This window comes from Microcebus murinus, chromosome 1 (assembly GCF_040939455.1).
Source record: "Microcebus murinus isolate Inina chromosome 1, M.murinus_Inina_mat1.0, whole genome shotgun sequence".
Taxonomy (NCBI): domain Eukaryota; kingdom Metazoa; phylum Chordata; class Mammalia; order Primates; family Cheirogaleidae; genus Microcebus; species Microcebus murinus.
The window spans coordinates 114,482,862-114,510,639 of record NC_134104.1 but is presented as its reverse complement, the minus strand read 5'-3'; the positions used below and the strand labels follow the sequence as shown (position 1 = coordinate 114,510,639).

The 27,778-nt window shown below is 35.7% G+C and overlaps 1 protein-coding gene across 3 annotated transcripts in view; it reads left to right on the top strand.

Annotated features, from left to right (window-relative positions):
• Positions 1-27,778, top strand: part of TRPC1 (transient receptor potential cation channel subfamily C member 1) — a 74,169-nt gene that overhangs the window by 37,295 nt on the left and 9,096 nt on the right. For all 3 annotated transcript variants that reach the window (XM_012762382.2, XM_076004913.1, XM_012762383.2), the window contains 2 exons: positions 5,235-5,374; positions 7,073-7,216. In XM_012762382.2, the coding sequence (XP_012617836.1) occupies positions 5,235-5,374; positions 7,073-7,216 (284 nt within the window). The remainder of the gene's footprint in view (positions 1-5,234; positions 5,375-7,072; positions 7,217-27,778) is intronic.

The following is a 27,778-nucleotide window of genomic DNA, read 5'->3' as shown; positions in this document are numbered from 1 at the left end:
CAGGCAGAACCAGATATGGCCACTGTTCTCATAGAGCTTATGGTCTTATTAACGCAAAACAAAACAAAATAAAATAATTTACCTGAGAATCATATAGATAATGAAAAATCACAACTGAATTAAGTGCTACTGAGGAAAGGTCATGGTGCTAGGAGAACAGGCCTATTATAGCAGCATTTGACCTAGTCAGGGAGGTTGGGAAAACTATTTTGAGAAAGCAATAAGTGAGCTAAGATCTAAAAGATATATAGACATCAACTGGTAGAATTGGGAAAGAAAAGTATTCTAGTTTTAGAGAAAAGCACATTCAGAAGCCCAGTGGCAAGAGAGAGCACGGTACAAAGAAGGGACTGAGTAAATGTTGCTAGAGCAAGAAGAGCTTGATTCAAGAATGAAGGTGTTGCCGGGCGTGGTGGCTCACGCCTGTAATCCTAGCTCTCTGGGAGGCCGAGACGGGCGGATTGCTCAAGGTCAGGAGTTCGAAACCAGCCTGAGCAAGAGCGAGACCTCGTCTCTACTATAAATAGAAAGAAATTAATTGGCCAACTAATATATATAGAAAAAATTAGCCGGGCATGGTGGCGCATGCCTGTAGTCCCAGCTACTCGGGAGGCTGAGGCAGAAGGATCGCTTGAGCCCAGGAGTTTGAGGTTGCTGTGAGCTAGGCTGACGCCACGGCACTCACTCTAGCCTGGGCAACAAGTGAGACTCTGTCTCAAAAAAAAAAAAAAAAAAAAAGAATGAAGGTGTAGAAACATGTTGTACTAGATCATGCATGGCCTTTTAGGCCAGGTTAAGTAATTTTCACTTCATACTAAGAACAATAGAGAACCATTGACGTTTTTAAATAGGAAAGTGACATGATTAGTTTTGCCTCTTGAAAAGATCATTCTTTCTGCATTGTGGAGAACAGGTTTGGAGAATAAGACTGGCTAGTAGATGGAGGTTGTATTAATAGTAATCCATATGAGAGCTGATGGTACCTTGGACTTAGGATAATTGTGGTAGGGAAAGAGAGAAGGTAACAGAATTGAGAGATGTTTATAAGGTAAGGCCAATAGGACATGGAAATAATTATATTAGAGATGAGGGAAAAAGAGATTATTGAGCAACATAGGTAGTTTTGGAAGAGTGCTAGGTTGTTTTTTTTTTGTTGGTGTTTTTTTTCTTTTTTTTTTTTTGAGACAAAGTCTCACTCTGTTGCCCTAGGTAGAGTACAATGGCATCATCACAGCTCATCACAATCTCAAACTCCTAGGCTCAAATGATCTTCCTGTCAGCCTCCCAAGTACCTGGAACTACAGGTGTGCATCACTACGCCAAGATAATTTTTTTCTATTTTTGGTAGAGACAGGGTCTTCCTCTTGCTCAGGCTGGTCTCAACTCTTGACCTCAGGCAATCTTCCCACCTCAACCTCCCAGAGTGCTAGGATTACAGGCGGGTGCCACCACACCTGACCAAGAGTACTAGGTTTGACGATTTGTGAGTGGGTAGATCCTTAGTACAGTTTTGGATATGTTGTTTGAAAAGCTTTGAGATATCCAAGAGAGATATCAAGCAGACAGTTGATTTGTAGCTCAAAAGAAGTCTAAGCTTCTCAACCACCTGGCTCTTCTTTGAGTCTCATATTTGCCAGACTCCCACGGCATGTGCATGTTAATAAATTTGTATACCTTTTCTCCCATTAAAAAAAAAAAAGAAGTCTAAGCTTGAGTTAGAAATGTGTGAATATCTGAATATAGGTGGTGTAAGAAACAATGAGATGAGACACAAGGAGAAAGTATAATATGAGAAAAGAGGGCATAAGATTAAGCCTTGAGAAATTCTAAAATGGCTGAGATTGCTGCTTACTAATGTTATTTCCTAATTCTGAAAAAAAGTGGACCCTAAAATATAGAATGATAGAATGTTGATTATGTAGTAATTATATTACTTATAATAGTTTAAAATTATTTTATTCTTTTCAATCTAACTGAGAAATATGAAATACATCAAGTGTATTAGCTTTTTTTTGGTGAAGGTGTTGCATAGGCAATGGGAAACCACCTGATGGTTTCCCATTGGTCCTCTCACTGTACTTTTATGTGTCTGCCTTTTTTGATCAATAGTTTTCTCCAGTTTATGTTATAACTTTATGATAAGAATTTCTTTTAGGTATTACATTGTGTTTTATAGGAAAAAACACTTATTTCTATAAGCATCTTTCTTGGTTTAGTATTTTAATGTTACCAGGAATGTGACTAAAGTTTAAGTGTTTTTGTTTGAAAGTGTTTCATAAATAAAGATTTGCATACTATTGTATATCAGGATCTAGGATTAGGCAACAACTGAGTCTTCAAGAAAGTATGGTCATGGAGGATTTGTTTAATAATGCCATCACTCCTGGTATTGGGGGAAGGTTGAGGATGATAAATACTCAGAAAGCTTTTATCCCCACTTCTCCAAATAAAATAATATTTGAGTTAATAAAATATTACCTGCTAGACTATTTTATTTAAAAATTTTATACAGTTTTTATCTATTCATTTTGAGGAATCCAAGTGGAATTTTAAAAAATGTTTTTTCTGTCAGATCTGCAAATATTTTTAATTTTTTTTCTATATAAAATATGGGTCTTGAATAATTAAGATGTTATGGCCAGGTACGGTAGCTCACGCCTGTAATCCTAGCACTCTGGGAGGCCGAGGCGGGAGGATGGCTTGAGGTCAGGAGTTCGAAAACAGCCTGAGCAAGAGCGAGACCCCATCTTTACCAAAAATAGAAAGAATTTAATTGACCAACTAAAAAAATATATAGAAAAAATTAGCCGGGCATGGGACCATGCCTGTGATTCCAGCTACTTGGGAGGCTGAGGCAGGAGGATCATTTGACTTGAGCCCAGGAGTTTGAGGTTGCTGTGAGCTAGGCTGATGCCATGGCACTCTAGCCAGAGCAACAGAGCAAGACTCTTTCTGAAAAAATAAAAAATAAAATAATTAAGATGTTATGAATAGAGGTTTTCATGTGTTTCCCAGGGGAATTATTCTGCCTGCTGGTAAGCCAGAGAATAATTCTGATTGGCTTAATTTGCTCTCTACCCATGTGTTATGCTGCAGCACTCTATTCTATTTAAATAGGGTAGTTAGGGAAGGTGGTAGACAAAGACATGAAAAAGAGAGGTACCAGTAGTTAGTCAAATGGGTATCGAGGGAGAAGCTTCTAGCTAGAGGGAAGAGCCAGTGTAAAGGCCCTAGGGCAGGAGTCACGCCTGTCAAAGAATAAGGAAGCAAGGAGCCAGTGTGACTAGAGTAGTAGAAGGAAAGATTAGTAGGAGATGAGGTTAGACAGAAGGGATAATGTGAAGCCTTGTGAGACATTGTAAAGGCTGGTTTTGAAATGAGATTTAAGTCTTGAGTTCTCTGACATTTGCACACAAAGGACACAAGAGGCTGAAATCTGGCACCAGGCATACTTAGCTTTGTGGAAGGATACAAAACAGTAAACATAGCATGTCAGCATGATGGCTTCAAAGATACCTGTACTGGCAGTCCTTACAAAAGTCTCAGGCCACTTCCTAGGTGAATAGTTGTAAAGGATGAGACCATGCGGTGGGTGTAGTTTACCCTAGCTAGGAAAGCCGCAAATCCAGCAGGAACTATGTCTTAGAAAGCCCAAGAGTATAGCTCCCACTTACAGTCATACTCTGAGTTAAGAGAGACATATCATAGAGAAGCAAAGACCTATGTTTCTGAACATGTTTTTATACAGTCCTGGCTATTTATACCTTCAAGGTCTATGAGTCCTCCACTCATAGTTTTCCCAGGCCAGATGGTTTCCAATCAGTGGTTGTTTTTATAACAATGCCGGACACAGCTGATCTTCCATATTTTTCTTGACATAGTATTCTTTCAAGGAAACCATTTTAGTAGAAGACAACCTGAGGTTTTATTCCTATGGAGAATGAGTTTGGACCTGCTGTTAGTCCTTTGTCCGCTGAGAGCTAGTAAAAGGATTTTGAGGAGGGAAGTAATACTAGAGGGTTTTTAAAAAATATTTATTTATTTTTTTCCCCAAATTCTGTGGGTACAAATATTGTTAGGGTTACATATCTTGCCCCTGTCCCCCTCCCCACCCCGCTCTGCCAGAGCTTCAAGCGTGTCCAGTCTTCAAGTGGTGCGCCCTGCACCCACCATGAAAGTGCGTACCCTTCCCCTTCTCCCCCCTTCCACCTGTTCACCTCCCATTAACAAAATTTTTTTTTAGACATTTTGGTTACAGTGTATTTCTTTGCCTCTCCCTAAAAAGGGATAGAGGTAATACTAGAGTTTTAAAAGGATCACTCTGGTTGCTGTAATGAGAATAAATTTTAGGGAGATCAGGGTAGAAGTAGGGAGACCAGGTAGCTATTTCAGTAACTCAGGCAAGAAAGGATGGTGGCTTGAAGTTGAAGTGGTTGTAAGAAGGGTTAGATCCTAAATATAGGTATTTTGAAAGCAGAGGCAACAGGATTTGCTTTTGCATTGAATGTGGAGTTTAAAAGAAGTATAGGAGTCAAGGATGATTCAAGGACATTTGAATTGAATTGAGCAACTAGAAGGATGAAATTGTCACCAATAGAGACAGGGATATCTGCAAATGTAGTGAATTTGGGGAGAGAGATTAGTAATTCAGTTTGGACATGTTAGGACATCCAGTGGGAGATATAGAGTAGCCAAGTGCCTATACAAGTTGAGTTTAGGAGAGAGGTTTAGAGATATAAATTATTGTATAAATATAGGTTGAGTTTAAATATATAAATTTTGAGAGTTTTTGCCATATAGTTGGTATTTAAAGCCATTAGATTAGATGTGATCACTAAAGTAGTGTGTAGATGAAAGAAAAGGATAGGTACTGAGCACTTTTAGGGTGTGTGTGTGTGTGTGTGTGTGTGTGTGTGTGTGTGTATGTGTGTTTAGCATCAATTTATTTTGTTTCTTATCCTTGTTTAACATCACTTAAAATCCCTTTTTGGTAAAGATGAACCTTAAGGTTATTTTCTTCAAGTCATATGAAACTTAAGTTTATTTTATTTCAAATGTTAAGAACTTTTCATTAAAAAGTTATTTTTTTCTCTTTCAATAAGGCTTTAACTGGCCCAAGGGTTATTTATTTAATACTTTGAGTCTTAAAGTATTATTTAGTTTATTATTGAAATAAGAAAGTGTTATCTGATTTTCTTCTTCTCTTTCTTTCTTTCTTTCTTTTTTTTTTTTAGGAATGATTTGGTCAGACATTAAAAGACTTTGGTATGAAGGGCTGGAAGACTTTTTAGAAGAATCTCGTAATCAACTCAGTTTTGTCATGAATTCTCTTTATTTGGCAACCTTTGCCCTCAAAGTGGTTGCTCACAATAAGGTGACTATTTATTATGTCAATCAAAGGCATAATTGAAGCTTATTTTGAAAAAAACTAAGATATTTAGCTATGTAACCCAGCGTTACATTGAGCCAAGTCTGTGTCTCGTGTGTTTTCATTTAAACCTATCTATTTAAACATAGTTTCCTACCTTTCTAATAGTTTAAAGGATGTTACTTACTTTTGCATGATGTTTACCTATTGTGTATATGACAGGCACCATAGTTGATATTTGTTATACTTTATCTCATTTTCACAGGGATTCTATGAGATAGAGGTCCTATATACCCATTTTGCAAATAAGAAAAATGAAGCTTAGAGAGATTAAATAACTTGTCCAAGACCACACAGTAAGAAACCAAGATTGGCTTTAAATACAGTTCTGTCTAGGCATTTTTTTTAAATACCAAATGCCAATTCCTTATATCTGAGCTAGGTTCATTTAGCTCATTAACCTGTATATACTTAAAATGAGAACACAGAGTTACTTACCCGATTAGGGTTAAATATCTATATCTTCCAGAAAAAGAGTTTATCTGAATGGAATTCATTATGTAGTACTTTACAAATTCCAAATTATTATCTTTTATACTTTAAAAGGGTATATAAATGTGATATAAATAATATAAATTTTTCTGATGAATATATATTTTTATTTAGAATTTGACAAAAATCTAGTTATATAGATATCTTATAATCTTACTTCCATCAAGATTTAAGCTTTTCCAAGCCCAGAAAGGGTAATAGATTTTGTATTAACTGTCTTTGCTTAAACCTTGAGTTTAGAATTCTTCTGTGGTGTCACATTCAAGGAACTAAAATATATAATTTTCTATCTATATACATTCTACATAAGTCTATATAAATTATCACTAATTTATATATTTTAGAAAAAGTAAGCTGGTTATCTTACATCATTTTACTTTATTCAAAAATCCTATTCCTTTAATTAATAAATAATATGGAACATATTTGTTAGGTATGTTCAATGACTAGAGTGTGAAATTTCTAAGAAAATAAAAATTGATCATACATAGATAAATTGTTTGACAAATAGGCATTTCTTTTTCAGACTGATTTCTTTAATTCTAAAAGTGGGGTACCCATATAATTTATTATCCAAATCAGGACATTTTGAGAGTGAAAGGGAGCACTATTGATAATTATGCTAGGAAAACTGGTAAATAATCTTGGACTATCCCAGGCAATTAAGATGTATAGCCACTCTATGTGTAGGTACAATAATGAGTTCTCTTTATTTTGTATTTAAAAGGGAAAAAAGAACTTCTATAGTTCATTCTAGAATCCTGAGTCAAAAGGACTAGGTTAATTTAATATGATAGTGAATTAATTGATGGCACAAACACTTAAAGTTTGTTGTGGGATTTAAAAAAACTAGCCAACATTTTGTTCATAAAAAGTTTAATGATTTTAAAAATTGTTTAATTTTCTGAAATCTAAGAATTTCTGGAAAAACCTCTTCATATAGAGTAAATAACATTGCTTCACATACATAGAAACCTTTTAATTAATTAAAACATTATTTTTTTTAAAAAAATGACTCTATAAAACATAAGTGGAGATTGCCTATAAGAAGACATAATTAAAACAGCTTTCTTTCAACAGTCAGAATATTTGTTTTTATTTTCCTAAATTGAGAGATCTTATTTACCTTTGACTTTTTCTTCCTAAACTTAGTTTCATGATTTTGCTGATCGGAAGGATTGGGATGCATTCCATCCTACACTGGTGGCAGAAGGGCTTTTTGCATTTGCAAATGTTCTGAGTTACCTTCGTCTCTTTTTTATGTATACAACCAGTTCTGTCTTGGGTCCATTACAGGTAAATAATTAAAATTTCTTAAAGAACATTTGTTAGATGTCATTATTATTACATCTTTCTACTTACCCACTGGAATGTTGTTCTCCCATGATGTTAAAGCTAAACTTTGCTTTTGAAAATAATTAGCAGTTAGAAGGAGATAGCATATTTATCTGCTTTCTTTCTGGCTCACTGATAATCCTTTGCTTTCAGGTATCCTAAGTTTTTTAAGCTGTGGTCCATTGGCCTTCTCTGCTACTCCTTGGACATAGATGTGTTTAAAGTATAGTTATACTTCAGACAATAGAGTAACATAAAAATTTGCTTTTTACCAAAATGAATCTCACAAGTAAATTATTAAGTGTTTTAGATTCTAAGTATAAGGGAGATCCTGTGCAAACAGAAATAATCATACTTAATGATTTTGAGAATATATAAGGTATATTTTTAAAAATACTCCCACTCTAATCAATTTAAATGTAATAAGTTAGAAAATAGCATATTTAGACTAAAAATTCAGAGGTTATGTAGTTTAGCTTTATACTTTATGGTACTTTGTAGCTAAAGAAATTGAGCTTCTGAGATGGTATGTGATTTGTCCAAAGCAGTAGGATTATTATGCATCCAAGACTAAATTCTAAGTCTATTTACACCAAAGAAAGGACTCACAATTGGTTGAATTTACCTCACAGAGTTTAATAATTGATTGTCTTTAGAAGGTGGGATCAATTCTGCTAGCTCTACGTAATATTCTAGCTTATAATTCTGAAAATTTGGACAATCTTTATTCTTCCTTGATAAGTGAAAATTTACTGTTTAGGTTAACTTTTATATTTTTAAAGGAGATATTTTAAATAAAAGGCATAATTAGTTTCTCCAAACAGGGATATGAAAATAAAATATATAGGAAAAACCTGATTTGATTAGGCTTATGCTATCATCCTACAATAGTATTTCTTGAAGTGTGGCTCTCTTAACCAAGTTCTGTGAGGTACTCTGAATTAAGTAAGTTTGGGACATACTGTAACTGTGTACCTCCTTTGGGAATACACAGTGCATGTTATCACATTAAATCCTCTGAGAAAGAAATAAACTTTTTAACCTTGTTCAAAACATCATTATGTAAATTTATTTAACCTCATACCTGTTTTTTATGAGATATGCACAAGTCTTTATATTTCTCCAGAATATTTATGTGAAACACTAATTCAGATTATCTGTTATTTTGTTTTTTGGGGTGTTTTTTGCCACTAATATCATCTATAAATGCTTTAATCAAGGGTCCAAGAGTGTTTTTACATGCACATTGATTATTTTTAAGCTAAAATTGGATGACACCCCTAGGTTTTTGTACTAGAAGTTTCTTTATAGACTTCTACAAAGGGCTAAAAAGGAAAAAATATAATATTGTTTAGGAATGAAGAGTCAATTTCTGACTTCTATTTCTAGTTAACAAGGATTAGATTTACCCTCTGTCTGAAGCAACCAAAAAGAAGAAAAGAATAGATGAAATACATGAAACAACAGTTTATAGAAAAGTTGACATCAGGCAATAAAGAACAGTGATCTGTAAGAAACAGAGATTGGCCAGCTTACTACCTTGTGAGAATTTTTAGGCTATTGTGCAGATTAAGTGCAGTCAGAACCTGGCAGAATTCTGGGTTTAGGAGACAGATCTGAGAGTCAAAAGAAACCCAAAAGGCTAGAGTTTGCAGGAAGGGATACTGGAGAGGTCAGAACAGCATGGAGAGAAAATTATAGAGATCTGCAGATGGTCTCCTTTGAATATTCAGCAGAATGCCAGTTAGTATATGCATATAAGGACACTACCTGGGACAGGGGGAAAAAAATCTGTGTGACAGGATTAGTGAAAATAGTACTTACAGTTTACTCAGGGCCAGGATAGTACCTTTTCATACCAGCTAGACGGGAAAAACCTATAATACACTGGTCGTTGGGTAGAGTACTCAGAAGCTTCTTGCTTCAGTAGCGGGGAATAATTACCTCTAGACTACACACTGCTCTGGTCCCAACAAATAAATTTTAAAAGCAAGATCTAAAAGGATTAAGCTGTTTCTAGGTAACTTTAATATGTTCATCAAAACCTATCCAAAGGGGATGCAGATGTTAGAATTAACAGATAATGACTCTAAGACATTATTATAATTGAATTCCATATAAATTATAAAAGTTAAGTAGAAACATGGAAGATGTGGGGAGGGGGAAGACCCAAATCAAACTTTGAGAGATGAAAACTTCAATGTGTGACATGAAACATTCACTGGATTTGATTAGTGACAGATTAGACATTGTAGAAAAATACATTAGCGAAGGTGAAAGGATAACAATATAAACTGTGCAAAATAAAATGGAGAAAAAATAATCAAAATATGAAAAGATCCTTTGTGAAATTTGGGATGTCAGGTGGCCTAATACACAAGTAATTGGAGTCCCTGAAGAAGAGGAAAGACCAAGAAATATCTGAAGAAATAATAGATGAAAATTTCTAAATTTGAGGAAAACTATAAATCCTCAGACCCAAGAATTTCAATGAATCCCAAACACAAAAAACATGAAGAAAATCATACCAATGCACATCATATTCAGAATGCTCAAAATCAGTGATAAAAAAAATCTTCAAACCGGAGAATAACAACTCATCATACAGAAATAAAAAGTAAGAATGACAGAAGATTTCTTGTCAGAAAAAATGCAAGGAAGGAGGCAGTGGAGCAATATTTTTAAAGCACTGAAAGAAAAAAACAACTGTCAATCTGGATTTCTCTATGCAGTGAAATGTTGTTCAAAAACAAAGGTAAAATATAGACTTTTCTAAACATGCAAAAGCTGAAAAAATGCATCACCAGCAGACCAGCACTACAAAGAATGTCAAAGGAAGTCCTTCAGATATAAGGAATTCAATACCGTATGGCAATAAGGATCTCAACAAAAGAATGAACAAAAGACATGAAGTATGGATGTACACAAAGAAATGGTAACCACATAGCTGAGTATATAAGCATTTTTAAGTCTCTTTGAAAGATAATATACTGTTTATTGAAATACAATAATATATTATAGGGGGGGTTATAACACATGTACATACATGTATAAAATGTACAAAAACAATAGCATAAAGGACAGGCTGGGAGAAATAGGACTGTTGTAAGGTTCTTAACCTATACATGTAATATCACTTGAAAATAGGCTGTGAAAAGTTAAAGATGTTTATCATAAACCCTAAAGTACCCTGTAAAATAAAATAATTATACCTAGTAAGCCAACAGAGAAGATAAAGTGGATTCATAGAAAAGAATCGAAATGAAGGCAGACAAAGAGGAAGAGGGAACAAAGAATAGATAAACTAAAGAGGGAAAAAATAACAACATGATAGACTTGAACATAACAATATCAATTTATCACATTAAGTATAAATGATCTAATCATCCCAATCAAAAGGTAGAGATTGATAGACTGGGTATAAAAGCAAGGCTCAACTGTATGCTGCTTACAAGAAACATATAAATGTATTAAAAGGAAAAGGATGGTAAAAGACATACCATGTTAACACTAATCAAGAGAAAACTGAAGTGGTTCTATTAATAGCAGGTACACTGAGCAAGAGCAAGACCCTTTCCCTACTAAAAATAGAAAGAAATTAGCTGGACAGCTAAAAATATATAGAAAAAATTAGCCAGGCATGGTGATGCATGCCTGTAGTCCCAGCTACTCGGGAAGCTGAGGTGGGAGGATTGCTTAAGTCCAGGAGTTTGAGGTTGCTTTGAGCTAGGCTGACACCACGGCGCTGTAGGCCAGGCAACAGAGCAAGACTTTGTCTCCAAAAGAAAAAAGAAAAAAAGAATAGCAGGTGCAATAGATTTCAGAGCAAGGACTTATCAGGATAAAGGACATTTCATAATGATAAATGACTCAACCCACTGAGAGGACATTAACAGTTCTACATATTTGTGCCTAATAGCAGAGTTTCAAAATGTATGAAATAAACCCTGATAGAACTACAAGGAGAAATACATAAATCCACAAATATAACCAAAGGTTTAATACTCTTAATAATTGATAGAAACATTCACAGAAAAACAACAAGTATATAGAAGATCTGAGTGATACTCATCCAGTTTAGTCTAAATGGTATTTATAGAGCACTCCACTCAATACAATAGAATATATTTTTTTAAGTGCACACAGAACATTGTTCAAGTTGACTATATTCTGGCTATAAAATAAACCACAATAATAAACCACATTTCTAATGATACTAAGTTAGAAATGCATAACAGAAAAATTTTTGAAAAATCCCAAGTATTTGGAAATTAAGTAACATACAAATAAACTATAGGCTACAGAAGAAATGTAAAGGGGAAATTAGAAATTATTTTGAACTGCATGAAAATGAAAGCAGAATATATCAAAATTTGTGTACTTTGGGGGAAAATGTATAGCCCTACACACCTATATTATAAAAGAAAAAAGCTCAAATCAGTGACCTCAGATTCCACTAAGGAAGAAACTAGTAAAGGAAAAATCATAACCAAAGTAAACTGAAGAAAGGAAATAATAAAGGTGAGAGTAAAATGAATAAACTATACAAAAATAATAGTGAAAAGCCAGGGAAGGCAAAAGCTGACTTGTTGAGAAAATTGCACTTGTTAAACTTCTAGGCAAGGAGCAGGAACACAGGCAATAACAAGAAGACAAAATATCAGGAATGGGAGAAGTGGTATTTCTACAAATTCTACAGATATGAAGGGAAATATTCTATAATTTTATGCCAATACATTTAACAACACATGGACAGTCACCACTTCTATTTGACATTGTACTGGATTCTACCCAGTATAATAAGGTAAGAAAATAAGTAAAAGGCCTTCAGATTGGAAAGGAAGAAACTGACCTGTTTTTATTTGTAGACAACATGATCAATATAGAAAATCTAAGTCCATTAAGAAATTACTAAAACTAATTAACTTTAATATGGTTGATATTATATGGATAGTATTATATAAAAGTTACTTTAAAAAACTTCAAAAAGAAAAAATCAATTGTATTTCTGAATACTAACAATGAACAATCAGAAATTGAAATTCAAAATAAAGTATACCATTTACATAGCATCAAAAAAGATTAAATAATTTAGGATAAATCTAACAGAAGATATGAAAAACCTGTATGCTTAAACTACAAAATGATAATGAGAGAAATTAAAGAACTATGTAAATAGAGATATATGTAAATGGGAGAGTCAATATAGTTGAGGTGTCAGTTTTTCCTAAATCTGTAGTTTTGACATAATCAAAATTTCATCAGACTTTTTTATAGAAATATCAAGCTGATTTTAAGATTCATATGAAAATGTAAAGGATTTGGACAAGCTAAAATAACTTAAAAAGAAGAACAAAGTGGGAAGACTAACAGTATCTGATTTCAAGACTTATTATAAAGATACAGTAATCAAGACTGTGTAGTATGGGTCTCAAGATAGATGAATAGGTCAATGGAACAGAATAGAGATTTTGGACATAGACCCATACATATATGGACCACAGATTTTTTATAAAAGCACAAAGGAAATTCAGTGGAGAAAAGATAGTCTTTCAACAAATGATGCTGGAAAAATTGGATACCCATATGCAAACAAACAAAAAAGAACCTTGACCCATAACTCACACCATATTCCAGAATTTACTCAGAATGGATAATAGACCTAAATGTCAAGCCAAATCTCATGAAACTTCTAAAAGAAGACATAGGAAGAATTGAGTTAGGCAGATATTTTACAGGTACAATGCCAGAATCACAATCCATAAAAAGTTGATACATTATACTTCATCAAATGGAAAGTTATCTTCAAAAGACAGTATTAAAAGAATGACAGCACAAGCCATGGGAGAGAAATTTCCCAAAGCATGTAGCTAATAGGATTTAACATAATATAGTCAGCGATATAGCCAGAATATAAACAGTTGTGCTATAATGTAATATGTATGTTTCTAAAAATTACTGTACTTTGCAAAATTATGTAGTGAAAACTACAGGGCTTATGGATAAAATAGAGTTTGGGACACAACACTTAAAAACTTCATCAGTGACATATAAACATATTATTTATTTTCTTAGTTTAAGGATTTATCTTTTCAAAAATCAACTCTTAGCTTTCTTGATTTTCTTCTATTTTTCTAGTTTGTTTCTGCTCTAATCTTTATTTCTTTCCTTTTACTAACTGTAGGCTTAGTTCTTTCTTTCTAGTTTTTTTGAGAGGTAAATGTAGTTTTTTTTATTTGAGATTTCTTTTAATGAAGGCATTTATAGTTTTGAAATTCTCTTACTACTGCTTTTTCTGCATCTTATAAGTTTTGGTATGTTATGATTTCATTTTAATTTGTCTGAAAGTATTTTCTAATTTCCTTCTTGATTTTTCTTTGACCTAGTGGTTGTTCAATAGTGTATTGTTTAATTCCTACATATTTGTGAATTTTCCAGCTTTCCTTCTGCTGTTTACTTCTAGTTTTATTTCATTGTGATCAAAAAAGAGATTTGATATGATTTCAGTGTTCTTAAATTTGATAAGAGTTGTTTTATGACCTAGCATGTGATCTGTTCTGCAAAAAGATTTGTGTGCATTTGAGAAGAAAATATATTCTGTTGCTATTGGGTAGAATGTTCTGTAAAAGTCTATTAGGTTTATTTGGCCTATGGTATTCGTTAATTTTCTGTTTCCTCATTGATCTTCTATCTCAATGTTCTGCTCATTATTGAAAGTGAGATGTTGAAATCTGTTATTATTGTATTGCTATTTCCCCTTTCAGTTCTTTTAATGTTTGCTTTATTTATTTAGGTGCTCTGATGTTGGGTGCATATACATTTATAATTGTTATGTCATCCTGATAAATTGACTCTTTTATTGTATAATGTACTTTGTTCTCTTGTGACAATTTTTGACTTAAAGTCTATTTTGTCTGGTGTTAAGTATAGATACCTCTCCCTTCTTTTGGTTACCATTTTCATGGAATATCTTTTTGCATCCTTTCCTTTTAGCCTATGTGTGTCCTTAAGTCCAAAGGGATTCTCTTATAGATAGCATATAGTTGTTAGATCTTGTTTTTTAAATTCATTTAGCCACATTTTGTCTTTTGATTGGGGAGTTTAATCCATTTACATTTCAAGTAATTATTAATGCTGAAGGACTTATTATTGCCATTATGTTAACTCTTTTTTGTTTATTTTATAGTTCTTTCCCTCTCTTGTAGACTTTCTTTGAGTTTTGTTGTTTGTTTTTTGTATTGTTGTACTTTAATTCCTTTCTTTTTCTTTTATGTAACTTCTGTAGTAATTTCTTTATGATTACCATAGTGCTTATGTAAAATGTCTTAATAAGAGCCTATTTTAAGATGATAACTTCAATTGCACACAAAAACTCTATGCATTTACTCTTTCCTAATTTATGTTATTGAGTCACAGTTTACATCTATTTATATTGTGCAGCCATTATCATATTTTTTAGTTATAGTTATTTTTAATACTTTTATGTCTTAACTTTTATCCTAAAATTAAAAGTGATGTCCCTACCACTGGGGGAAATACAGTAATCTGTATATTACTATAATAATACACTATTCTATATTTGTCAATATATTTGCCTTTAACAAATGGTTTTTATACTTTATTATTAATATGTTAGCATGCTACTGCTTATTGTCCTCTATTTTCAAGCTGAATAACTCCTTTTAGCATTTCTTATAAGATAGGACTAGTGATGAATTCCCTCAGCTTTCATGTTGAGAAAATTTTTATGTCTCTTTCATTTTTAAAGGCCTTTTAAAATACTTTGTCTTTGATTTTTTACAGTTTGATGATAATCTATCTCAGTGTAGATTTCTTTGGGTTTTTCTTTTTTCTATTCTTCCTGTATCTGGAAGTTCATATTCCTTCCTGGACGGGGGGATTTTTCAGCCATTATTTCTTTGAATAATCTCTCTCTCTCTTTCTCTTTCTTTCTGTTTCTGTTTCTCTCTTTCCTCCTTTTAGAACTCTCATATATCAGTCTAATCGATTGTGTCTATAAATCCCTTAAACTATTCTTATTCTTTTTTTTCTTTTTCTTTTTCTAACTGGCTAATTTCAAATGACCTGTCTTTGGGTTTTCTGATTCTCTTCTCTGCTTGTTTTAGTCTGCTATTGAATTCCTCTGTTGAATTTTTCAGTTCAGTTGTTATATTATTCAGCTTCTGGATTTCTATTTATTTCTTTTTAAAACTTTCTATCCTTTTTTTGAAATTCTCCCTTTTTTCATATATTACTCTCCTTAGCTTAGTGAGCATTTTTATAATGGCTATTTTAAATTCTCTGTCAGATATTTCATATATCTCTGTTTCATTAGGGTTGGTTTCTGGAGTTCTGTTTTATTCCTTTGTTTGGATTGTGTTTCTCTGTTTCTTCATTTTCCTTGCCTTTTTGTGTTGGTATCTACATATTAGGGAAAAAAACACCACCTCTATCTCTCCCAGTCTTACTATATGGCCCCATATAGGAGAATATCTTCACTAATCAACCTAGTCTGAGTTTTTGTGGGCCTCTCAAACCTTCATGGTAGTACAAACCATCATCTTTGTTCTTAGTAGCCCCTATGCACCTGGAATATGCCAGATCCAATCAGTGCTCCAAGACATGTGGGACAGATACCAGTCCTTCAGTTACCTCTCAGAGAAGTTGGAACTCTAGATACATGCTTTCACTATTTCTCTTCTCAGAAAAAACTGGAGCTAGAGTTTATCATCTCCTTACTCTGTGCTGAGCTGGGGAGAGAAGCTGTGATGAGTGCCCTCATGCTATTTCAAAGTGCCACTTTGTTCTATGTAGCCCTCAGAGAATTAGTGTATGCCAGGTCCTGTCAGCTTTTTCAGACACATGATACAGAAGTCAGTCCTGTGGGGAGCACCCAGAAAAGTTGGAATGTTGCATGTGTAGTCCAACATTTTTGCTTCTCCAGGAGAACCTGGAAGCTGGGGTTTATTTTTTGCTTGCTGTGTGCTGAGGTGGGGAGGGGCTCTGGTGACTGCCTGCACAGTAGTTCTAACCACTGCTTTATTTTCTATAATGCTCAGGGGACTCAGGGGCCTAGCATATGCTGGGCCCCACTAGCTCTCAGAGACAGGTGAGATAGAGGCCAGTGATTTGGGTAGCACCTGAATAAGTTGGGGTGCTAAATGTACAGTTGAGTTCCTTCCTTCTTCATGGGGAAGCTGGGCGCTGGGGGTTCCATCCTTATCAGTTGGTACTGTGCTACAGGTTGGGATTTTGGCATGAGAATATCTCTGCTTTTCCTACTGGTTTTGATGTTGCTGATTTTGCACTCATCTGAGGTGCCAGAGCCTCTTAGATAATTTTTAGATTTCTCACAAAGGAAATTGATCCATGTGTTGCTGTTGTATCAGTGTGCTGTGGGTAAAGGAGAGTCCAGGACCTCCTTTTTTGCCATCTTAGTGATGTTACTCCTTAAAGAAGCTTTAGAGTAAAAGTATTTATTTTTCAGTGTACTCTTATGAATATGATAGATTTATATTACAATAATGGTGCCAAAGTATTCTAGTTTTATGCAGGAAATTTATAATAATTTTTTTCCATTTTGTTCTTCATAAGTAAGGAACTCAATTAAAATGGGGTGATCCAGTTATAAATATACAACTAAAAGAAATGCAAAAGAAAATCAACTACAATGAAATTATTAATTGCTTTAGCAAAATTACCACTTTTGTCCTTTGCAAGTATAGAACCAGCAATATCAGATACTATTTTTATATGATTACTACCGTTGTGTATCCTAGTACTTGACATTTTAATGATTATATTCATTAAATTTATGACTTATATCATAGGTGAACTTACAGCTCAGAACCACCTTTGGAAGGTGGTCTTCTACAATCTGGACACACTTACTTTCTAGACATTTCTCACTGTACTCATCTCCTTGTCCCTTCCTAAAATGCCTCTTTTCCATTCAGGCCAACACCAGTCACTAATCTCACACAAGTCCTGTGCTTCCCCACTTCCATCTCATTTTTAGGTTATAACTTTATTTGGATGTTACTGCCATATTCTCTGCTTGTTTAAATTTTATTTAGTCATTCAACAAACATTTATTGAATAGACCTGATAGGTACTGGATACTAGGAGTACTAAAATGAGTAAGCAACAATCTCTCTTTAAGGAGCTTATAGTCTACTGAGGGTGACAGGCCAATGACTACATTTAGACTGGTAATTGCTATAGTAGAGAGCCAGAGGAAGGGTGCTCACTTCATTCTTAGCCATCAGAGAAGACGTGCCAGAATGAATGACACTGAAATTAAAAGCCTTGAAGGATGAGTAGAAGAAGATAGGTGTGGGTTTTTCCAGGGAGAGGGAACATGTGGTAGACTTAGTGGCCCTTCCATTACACTCCTATTCTCATGTGAATGAGTATCTCCAACCTATTAATTAATGCATTGAACCTCTAACGAGCACTTTCTATAGCTTATCTTAAATTATGAAGGTATGCTGTTTCTATTAAATTAAAAATTTTTTGAGGATGGGGAATCTTCATTTTCTCATATTCACTTTACTCACTACCTTGCCATAGTAATTACGTAATGAATGTTTATTGATTGAATTGAAAAATTGGTTTGAACGGGGCTGGATAGAGACACATGCTGTGTGATGTGAGAAGAACAAATAGAGAAATAGTACTATATCATAGCTTTTGCTGTACCTGCTTATTTAAGATAATGACAGGAACTAACAATTATTTAACATTTTTTGGGGGGGCAAGGCACTGTGCTAAGTGTTTTTCACTTATTTAATCCCCATCACAACCCTTGTCATTCTATTATTTACATTTTACATATGGGAAATGTAAGGCTTGGAGAGGTTAAATAGTTCACAGTTCACTAGTAATTGATAGAGTCAAGAGTTGAACTTGAGTCTGTCTGACTCTAGAGGCCAACCTGAAGTTCCTTCTCCTGCCTTTATGAAGGAAGCAAGCTAATCCACTTCAGCAGATGTAAGAATCATGGTTGGGCATAAACCAGTAATGTTTATGTTTTAAAAAAAAAAGACATGAAGATAGAATCTATAAATAATTTTGGTGATAGTAATAATAATAACAGCAAACATTTATTGAACCCTTACTTTGTGTCAGATACTATTCTAAGTAAGGTCTTTATTTGCATTTATTACCTCATTTAATCCTCACAACCATTCTAAGAGGCAGATTCTTTATTTCCATTTTACAGAGGAAGAATCTGAGGCATAGAGACATAAGTAACTTGCAGAAGGTCACATAGCTGGTAAGTAGCAGAATTGGGACTCCAACCTAAGTGGTTTGACTAGAGCCAATGATCTTAACCACTATACTAAATTGCCCCTCAGTGTTTTCTATTCTACAGAATAATATGATTTCCCTTATTAACTTTTGTTGTATAATAAGTTCTGTGGGCATGCTTTAATAATTTATAGATTTAAACAATATTATTCCTGGTTTATTCATGTTTCAGATTAATTAAACAACCTTTAGCACAGATAGTTGGATGATTAGACAGAAAGGACAAGCCATGACCACATAGCACTTTACCTGTTTTTTCTCACTTGGTTACAGGGTAGGACCCACTTTCATGTCCAACATGCTTCCTTTCTCTGTGTTTGTGACTTGATAGAAAAGATGTAATATTGAAGGCTCCTCCTGCTCCAAAACGCTGCTGTTTGGGTACCTGATTCCTACCTATCTAGAGCATATACTATTGGAAAAATGGCACTGATAGAGTTGCTCTACCAGGGTTGCCACAAACCTTCAATTTGTAAAAAATCTGATTATCTGTGGAGCACAATAAAGTGAAGCACAATAAAATGATGTATGCCTATATTTTGATGGCAGTTACCCATACCAAGTAGTAAGATGGTTCTGACTGAATTTGTCAGTTAAAGTCTGGGGTGGAATGGATCAAGGAAGATAGATGAGAGAGAGAGGCAGGCTTTCAGAGAAAGTAGCCCTTCAAGAAGTTTTAGTCCCATTGCTCAAGTAACCGTCAAGTCCAAGATCTATTTAAAGAGAAAACAATGATTGTCATCCTTTATTGATATACTCTTAACACCAGCCATGGTGAAACACCAGCAATGAGGTCAGATGGGTCTACTTTCCCTTCTTCTTTCTTTTTTTTTTTTATTATTTCAGAATATTACAGGGATATATATATACTAGTTATATATATTGCCTTTGCACTGCCTGAATCAGAGCTACAAGCATGCCCTTCCCCCCCACAGTACACACCCCACTGATTAGGTGTGAACATATGCATTTCCCCTCCCCCCTTCGACCTGCCCAATACCCAATGAATGTTACTTCCATGTGTGTACATAAGTGTTTATCAATTAGTACCTAAATTCCATTTGCTAAGATTTTACTTAGCATAATGTTTTGCATCTATAGATGCAAAACTTAGCATATAGTTTTGCATCTATATTCATAAGAGATATTGTTCTGTAGTTTTCTTTTTTGTTGTTGTTGAGTTCTTTCCTGGTTTGGGGAGCAAGGTGGTGATGGCTTCGTAAAATGTGTTGGGGAGAATTCCTTCCGTCTTTATAGTGTGGAATAATTTCTGCAGGATAGGCTCCAGTTCTTCTTTGTAGGTCTGGTAGAATTTGAGTGTGAAACCATCTGGTCCAAGAATTTTTTTTTAGGACAATTTTTTTTTTTTTTTTGAGACAGAGTCTCACTTTGTTGCCCAGGCTAGAGTGAGTGCCATGGCGTCAGCCTGGCTCACAGCAACCTCAATCTCCGGGGCTCAGCGATCCTACTGCCTCAGCCTCCCAAGTAGCTGGGACTACAGGCATGCGCCACCATGCCCAGCTAATTTTTTGTATATATATTTTTAGTTGGTCAATTAATTTATTTCTATTTTTGGTAGAGACGGGGTCTCACTCAGGCTGGTTTCGAACTCCTGACCTTGAGCAATCCGCCCGCCTCGGCCTCCCAAAGTGCTAGGATTACAGGCGTGAGCCACCACGCCCGGCAGGACAATTTTTTTTATCGCTTCAACTCAATGCTTCATATTGGTCTATTGAGGAGTTCTGTTTCTTCCTGATTGAGCCTAGGGAGACTATGTGTTTCTAGGAATTTACCTGTTTTCTCCATGTTTTCAAGTTTATGTGAATAGAGATTTTTATACTATTCAGAGATGATATTTTGTATTTCTGTGGTATCAGTTGTAATTTCTCCTTTTACATTCCTGATTGAGTTTATTATAGTCTTTCTTTTCTGCTTCTGGTTAGTCTAGCAAGAGGCATGTCAATTTTGTTTATCTTTTCAAAGAACCAGGTTTTTGTTTCATTCATCTTTCATATAATTCCCTTGTTATTGATTTCATTTAGTTTACCTCTGATCTTGGTTGTTTCTTTTCTTCTGTTGGGTTTGGGCTTGGTTTGCTTTTTTTTTTTTTTTTTTTTTTTGCCAGTCCTTTGAGTTGATTCATTGGATTGTTAATTTGTGGTCACTCTATCTTTTGGATGTAGGCATTTAGGCTATGAATTTTCCTCTCAGGACTTCTTTAGCTTCTCCTACAGATTTTGATAACTTATGTCCTCTTTATAATTTGTTTCAAAAGATCTTTTATTTCCATTTTAATTTCTTCCTTGACCCAACAGTCATTTAGCAGTAGGTTGTTTAGTTTCCATGACTTTGTGGCAAGATGAGTGTTTCTGTTGGAGTTGATTACTAGTTTTATTCCACTGAGGTCTAAGGAGATTCATGGTATAAGTTTAATATTTTTAATTTGTTGAGACATGTTTCATGGCCTAGGATGTGGTCAATTTTAGAGAAAATCCTATTAGCTGATGAGAAGAATGTATATTCAGTGGTTTTGGGGTATAACATTCTGTAAATGTCCATTAGGCCCATTTGTTCTAGAATTCTGCTTAAATCCATTGTTTCTTTATTTATTTTCTGTTTAGAAGATCTGTCCTTTTCTGTCAGTGGTTTGTAGAAGTTCCCCGCTATTATAGTGCTGTTGTTTATCATTTTTTTTAGATTGGGTAGGATTTGCTTTATGAATATGGGTACACCTATGTTAGGTGTGTAAATATTTAGAATTGTTCTATCTTACTGTGGAGTTATTCCCTCTACTGTTATATAGTGACAATCTTTGTCTTTCATTACTTTTCTTGATTTGAAGTTATCTCACCTGAGAACTGCTATGCCAGCTTTCTTTTGGTTTCCATTTGCATGGAATATTGTTTTCCATCCCTTCATCTTGAGTCTGAATGAGTCCTTATGGGTTAGATGTGTTTCCCGAAGACAGTAGACTTGGCTTGTGTATATTTATCCCTCTGGCCAGCCTATAGGTCTCTTCAGTGTTGAGTAGAACTTTGTTGCTTTGTTTTATGTCTTGAGCCATTGTATTATGTCACCTTTGACCTTTAGCTTTTGGATTATTTTACCTTGGTGAGTATCTATTGTGCTGATTTGTGTGTAACACAGTTCTGTGTACTTGCTGCAGGACAGGTCTTGTTTTGACAAATTCCCTAAGTATTTGCTTATCTGAGAAAGACTGTTTCCTCCTCATATATGAAACTTAATTTTGCAGGATACAGAATTTTAGGTTGGGCATTATTCTGTTTGAAAAGGCTGAGAATGGGGCTCTTTTCCCTTCTAGCTTGTAAGGTCTCAGTTGAGAAATCTGCAGTTAGTCTTATGGGTTTTACTTTGTACGTTACCTGCTGCTTTTGCCTTATGGTTCGTAGGAGGGTCTGTTTTGTGCTTATTTTGGCCAGTCTGATGACTGTGTATCATGGTGTTTTCCTCTTTGTGATGAATCTCCCAGGAGTCCTTTGAGCTTTTTGTACCTGGATATCTAGATTTCTAGCAAGGCCAGGGAAATTTTCCTCAATTATTCCTTCAAATACATTATCCAACCCTTGTTTATTTTCTTCTTCACCCTCAGGGATGCCTGTGATTCTTATGTTGGGCCTCTTCACATAATCCCATATTTCTTGTAGGCTTTGTCTTTTCTCTTATTTCTCTATCTCTGCGACTGACTTGTTGAATTGAAAGGTAGTGTCTTCAAGCTCTGAGATTCTTTCTTCTGCTTGACCTAACCTATCCTTAATGCTTTCCACTGTCTTTTGTAATTCATTAAATGAATTTTTCATTTTTAGAAGTTCTGTTTGATTTTTCTGTAATATTTTAATTTCTTCAGTGAATTCTTTATTTATTTCCTACATTCTTTTTGTGGTTTCCTTGTGTTGGGTTTCCGTTTTATCTTGCTTTTCATTGAGCTTCCTTATAATCCATGTTCAAAATTCTTTATCTTTCATTTCAATGTTCTGATTTTGGTTGGTATCCATGGTTAGAGAGCTTGTGTTCCTTTTGGGGAGTGTCCTTTTGCTTTGATTCTTCATACTTCTGGAGTTCTTTTGCTGTTGCCTTCTCATCTGGTGCACCTGTTGCTTCCTACTTTTGGATTTTCTTTTGTTTAGATTTTGACCTGCTCAGTTTAATCTCTGAGCCAGTAAGTGGTACTTGTGGGTGAGAATGGAGAACACCCTGTATGATAAGTCAGTAAATACAGCAAAAGGGCATGCAAATTGACCTCCCTGTCTGTAGGTGGTGCTTGCTGGCAGGAACAAGCTACAGTATTGTTTTGGGGTCCTTTGACCAGCTCTAGTTCCTCAAGAGAAGCACTCTACTGCCCCAGGTGATGAGTGGGGCCCTGGAACTTCTAGGTGTATTCTTGTTCTCTACTTGAGCAGGGGCAGATGAGGCAGTAAGGCTGTGCTGAGGTTAGTTAGGTGAACCTGCCCTGAAGCTCTACAAATGCTTTGAGCAGGGGTCAAAGGTCTGTTCCCTCCCTCTGGGAAAAACTGCTAGGGAGGGACTGAATTGGCTTTACTCAACCAAAAAGTCTGTGTGTGGAAGTAGAGTAGTCTGAGACCCACAGTGTGGAGCAGGCCTCATTGCTTTCCACCCTCCTCTAGTCTGCAGTTTCTCCTGGACCTCTGCCAGCAGGCAGGATCTCAAGCCAGCTGAGCTCCCCAAAACTGTGATGTGGGCTGAGAGGTTCCCTTCCCAGGATCCGAGCCTGAGCTAGAAGTGCTTTCCTCCTATGAGATTAGGGGTACCCCATATCGCTAGGACCCACTCTTTATTTTCACCCCTGATCTCTCCTGTAAGTACCCACACCTTACAAGACTAATTCACAAATACCTGTCTGTGCCCCCAGGTGATGCAATGGAGACCTGGGTGTACAGGATCTGGCTTTTGGGTCTTTCTTCCAGGCCCTGGAAATCAAACCCTGTCCATGCCAGGGAGAAGGATACTGGTCCCAAGTGTCTCTCACGGGCTGCTCAAGCTGATTTAATGTCCTCCACCTTGGGGTGTGTCCTGCTCTATTGGAGTCACCAGGCAAGCAGCACCAGGGAGGGCCAGTAGGTGGGGAGCTCACAGTCTGAGCATCCCTCAGTCTGCTGCAGGACCCTCAAAGGAAAGGTTCAAGCCCCGTTCCCTGTGGAAGCCTCCCTGTGGTGGCTGAATTGTCTCTCTCAGCAGCGCATGTGGGGGAGAGGCAATAAAGAGTTTAGATGGAGGAAAGTCCACCCTCTGGTTGTCTCCATCCCTCTCCCTGGGAGGCAGTCTGCTCAGAATGACAGGGACCGGGCGTCATGCAGATCACCCAGGACCCACTGGACCCCTGTGCCTCTTGTAGTCTGTACCAGAGTTGGGAAATGTCTGTGTAGGGATGAGCACACTGAGGGGTTGAGACCCTCTGGGGAGGGCAAAGGTGCCCATTGGGTAAAGAAGCAATATGGCACCTGCTATCTGGCTCAGATCTGTAGTGGGGGAGGCACTAGGGTGGGGAGTGAGAGCCTGGTGCCCTGTCCACAAGAAGCTCACTGCTTGCTGGCGGCAGCAATCTCTTGCTTTAGCAAAAGGTCTCTCCAGCAGCTCTGGAGCCCACCAACAGTCCAAGATGTGATGGAGGGGGATGGCAGCCAATCTACCTACCCTTCTCGCTGATTTCTGAGCCTCTCTGGGCTTAATCCCCAATGATGCCTTTCTCCTTCTAGTTCTGCTCTGCAACTTCTTCCTGTGGACAAACACTCTGTAGGTTCAGGTACCCTTCCTTGAGACCCTCATCCAATCTATGTTTGTCTGTCTGTTTTTTCTCTTTCATCTAAAATTTTTCCTTCTTACAGAGGTGCTGTGGGTGGTGGTGTCTTTTGTCTGTCATCTTGAAGCTTTGACCCTTTCCTCTTTCTTTTCTCCTCTTCCCACTACAGAGTATCATTATTTCTTCTTCATTGCAGTGATAACCAGTCCTCACAAGAGCAACAAATGTACTCCTTCAGCCTCTTTTTTGACCTCACACTTTCAGACCTCTAAGTAGAAATCTAAGAGGGCTTTTTTTTTCCACTAAGAGAATCTAAGTAGAAAAAAAAAGGACTTTATTTTATGAAGAAGGGAAAGAGATTATTTGGGAATTTTCTTAAGCATTAATCCCATGTATTCCCACAAATTTCTTCCCTCCCTACTTCATTTAGGATAAGAGGTGCATTTCTTTCCCAGAGGTAGAAATGTTTCTTTCCTAGGGATATCTAGGCATATAATGTGGTTCTAGACCATTTAACCAAAGGCCCCACATTAGTTGATTGTGGTTTCCTGAGCAGGATCCCCAAAGCAGAAGTTTCAGGCAAGGATTAGTTCTTGGGTGGTGGTGATGAGCAAATCAGACTAAGGAAGTATCTTATGCATGTATTCTTAGGCCTCAACATTTATGGTAATTGAAAGTGCCTTTATCGAGATGTCTTGCTTTTCTGCTTGGTCTAATTATTAGAATTACTAATATTATAAAGAGGTGAACACCCCCTTGGGTTCTGACAGCTTGGTTCAAAATCTTGCTCCATCATTTACTGTTCATTAGTCTCTCTGAGCCTTAATTTCTTTGTCTCTTGGTGTGAGTATTAAATGGTTCAGTGTATACCCACGTACCTGACACATGGTAGGCTTTACATAAATGCTTAGATCCCTTTTTCCATTCCTTTTATAGTCAGTTAACTATGGCAGACTTGAAAAATAATATAAGAAAACTTGGAAGGTTAATGTACTGCTTGAGACATGAGTAAATACTTTATTCCTAGTGAATTATTTGATTTTACTGGATAGTTATCAGCTTTGATTTAGTAGCCTGTATAATATAAATGGCACGTTGATGCTGTTTCTAATAAGTAAAGAGGAATTTCAGGTGCTTTGCATTTGGGGGTATATTAGAGCTAGAGGGAAATAGAAGTCATTTAGTCCAGAGGTTCCCAAACTGGTGGGGCTTCAGAATCACCTGGGGAGCATGCTAAACCTAGATTCTCAGAGATACTGACTAACTAGATTGAGTTGGCTGGGTGCAATGGCTCATGCTTGTAATCCCAGCACTTGCAGAGGCCAAGGCAGGAGGATCTCTTGAGGCTGGGAGTTTGAGACCAGTCTGGACAAAATAGTGAGACCCTCTTCTGTACAAAAAATTTTTTAAAAAATGGTTGGGCATGGTGGCAGGCACCTATAGTCCTTGCTATTCAGGAGGGTGAGGCAGGAGGATCACTTGAGCTCAGGAATTAGAGGCTGCAGTGAGCTAAAATTGTGCCATTACACTCCCACCTGAGTAACAGAGTGAGACTTTGTTTAAAAAAAAAATGGGTTAATGAAGCAGATGTTTGGTATGTTAAAATAAAAAAAAAATGGGTTAAATTTGGGCAAATGGCATGTAAGTGAGTCTGATGCAGCATTTGACTATCCCCCATGTCCCTTTTATAGATCAGTAAACTAAGGCCCAGCTCACACAGTGTTAGAACCAGGACTTGGTGTTAATTAATGAAGTTAAAAGATGTAATTAACAATTCATTCATATATTAATTCAGCAATCCCTGGTGTGTTGGGAAGTATTATATGAGAGCTCAATCCCTACTAATTGGACCTAGACCCAAATTTATAATGAGAGAGCTAAGATAAAGCCACAAAAATGATGTTTTTAAAAAGCACTTGCAACAAGTTAGAAGCAAGAATTCAATTCCCACCTCTGCCATCTATTAGTTTTGTTATCCTGAGCAATTTTCTAAATCTCTCTGAGCTTCCATTTGATCAGTTGGAGAAATGGAGACAATGCTAGCCTTTCCCACCCTACAGGGTAGGTAAAAAAAAATATGTGATAGCTCTTGGAAAACAGCAAAGAATTAGATAAAAGGCATATAAAAGGTGGTAATATATTCAACATTTTAATTAATGTGCCAGGCTCTGGAGCTTACTAAGACATGGTACCTGTCCTTAAAGATTGCTAGAGAAGACAAATATCAATATTAGTGAAAAATACTATTTTAGAAATAACAAACTTTCTTTGGGAGCATGAGTGAGGGAGTACCTGGAGAAAGTCAGGAAGGTTCCTAGCCCTTTGCACTCAGATTATAGTGTGACTCAACATGGTTAGCAAAAATTATAGAGATTAAAATTATTCTTTGAATGTATCAATAATTTGAAATTTAAAAAAATCCAAATAAATAAGTTTGTATGAAAAGAAACTCCAGTTTTTTATTCTACTGCATCGCTTTGTAAAATCTGGGATATTTAAAAAATTAAATCCTGAGTAGAATAAAGGAATCGAGAAAAAAGGAAGTGAGTGCAAAGGGTTAGAAGTGGTGGTATTTGATCTGAGCCTTGAAGGAATAAGAGGCTTGCCTGGCAAAGAAGAAAGCAAGAGTAATATGCAGAAGTATGGAGTCATGAAGCATGGCATTCTTAGAAGAAAACATAATGTTCTTTATCACTGAAGCATTGGATTGGAGTTGGGGCAATGAAGCTGAAAAAGCCTGGACAGTCTCTGTTGTAGGAATTTTAATATTATCACACATGCAAAGGAGGTTTTTGAGCATGGGTAGCTTGAGTAGATAGAACTTTTAGACAGATAATTATGGCTTTATTTTGGAGGAATATTTGGAAGGAGAATGACTAGAAGTTGTCATTATTATTGCTTCCTTTTGTCAACAACTTTTATAATTTAAAGAGCCTGATGATATCAACTTTTCCTCTATTAGGCATTTAGGTTATTTTTGTTGTTCTACATAGTACTCAATGTATAAGACATTTTGCCTGTGTGAAATTATTTTCTAAGGATAAGTCTCCAAAAATAGTATTAACAGATCAAAAGATATGGTCCTTATAACACCTCAGTATTTTTATTTCTTTACAGTAGAGTGTGTTGATTTTCTGTCACACAAGCAGTATAAAAAATACTGTTTTACCGCATTAGTAGTATTTGGTGCTGTCTTTTAACTTCTGCTAACTTAGTAGTTTGCTGTAATTTCCTCTTTTCTGATTATCAAGAAAGATTTTTTTCTCTGTGTAGTATTAACTCCTGTGTAAATTTCAGTATCGATATTTTAATTACCTTCTTTTCATTTCATGAATTTTCATATTTCTCAAGTACAACTGCCAAGGTGTTTTAAATAAGTAAATATATGATAAAGTATGATTATTACTTTTACAAATACATAAACCTTATAATTT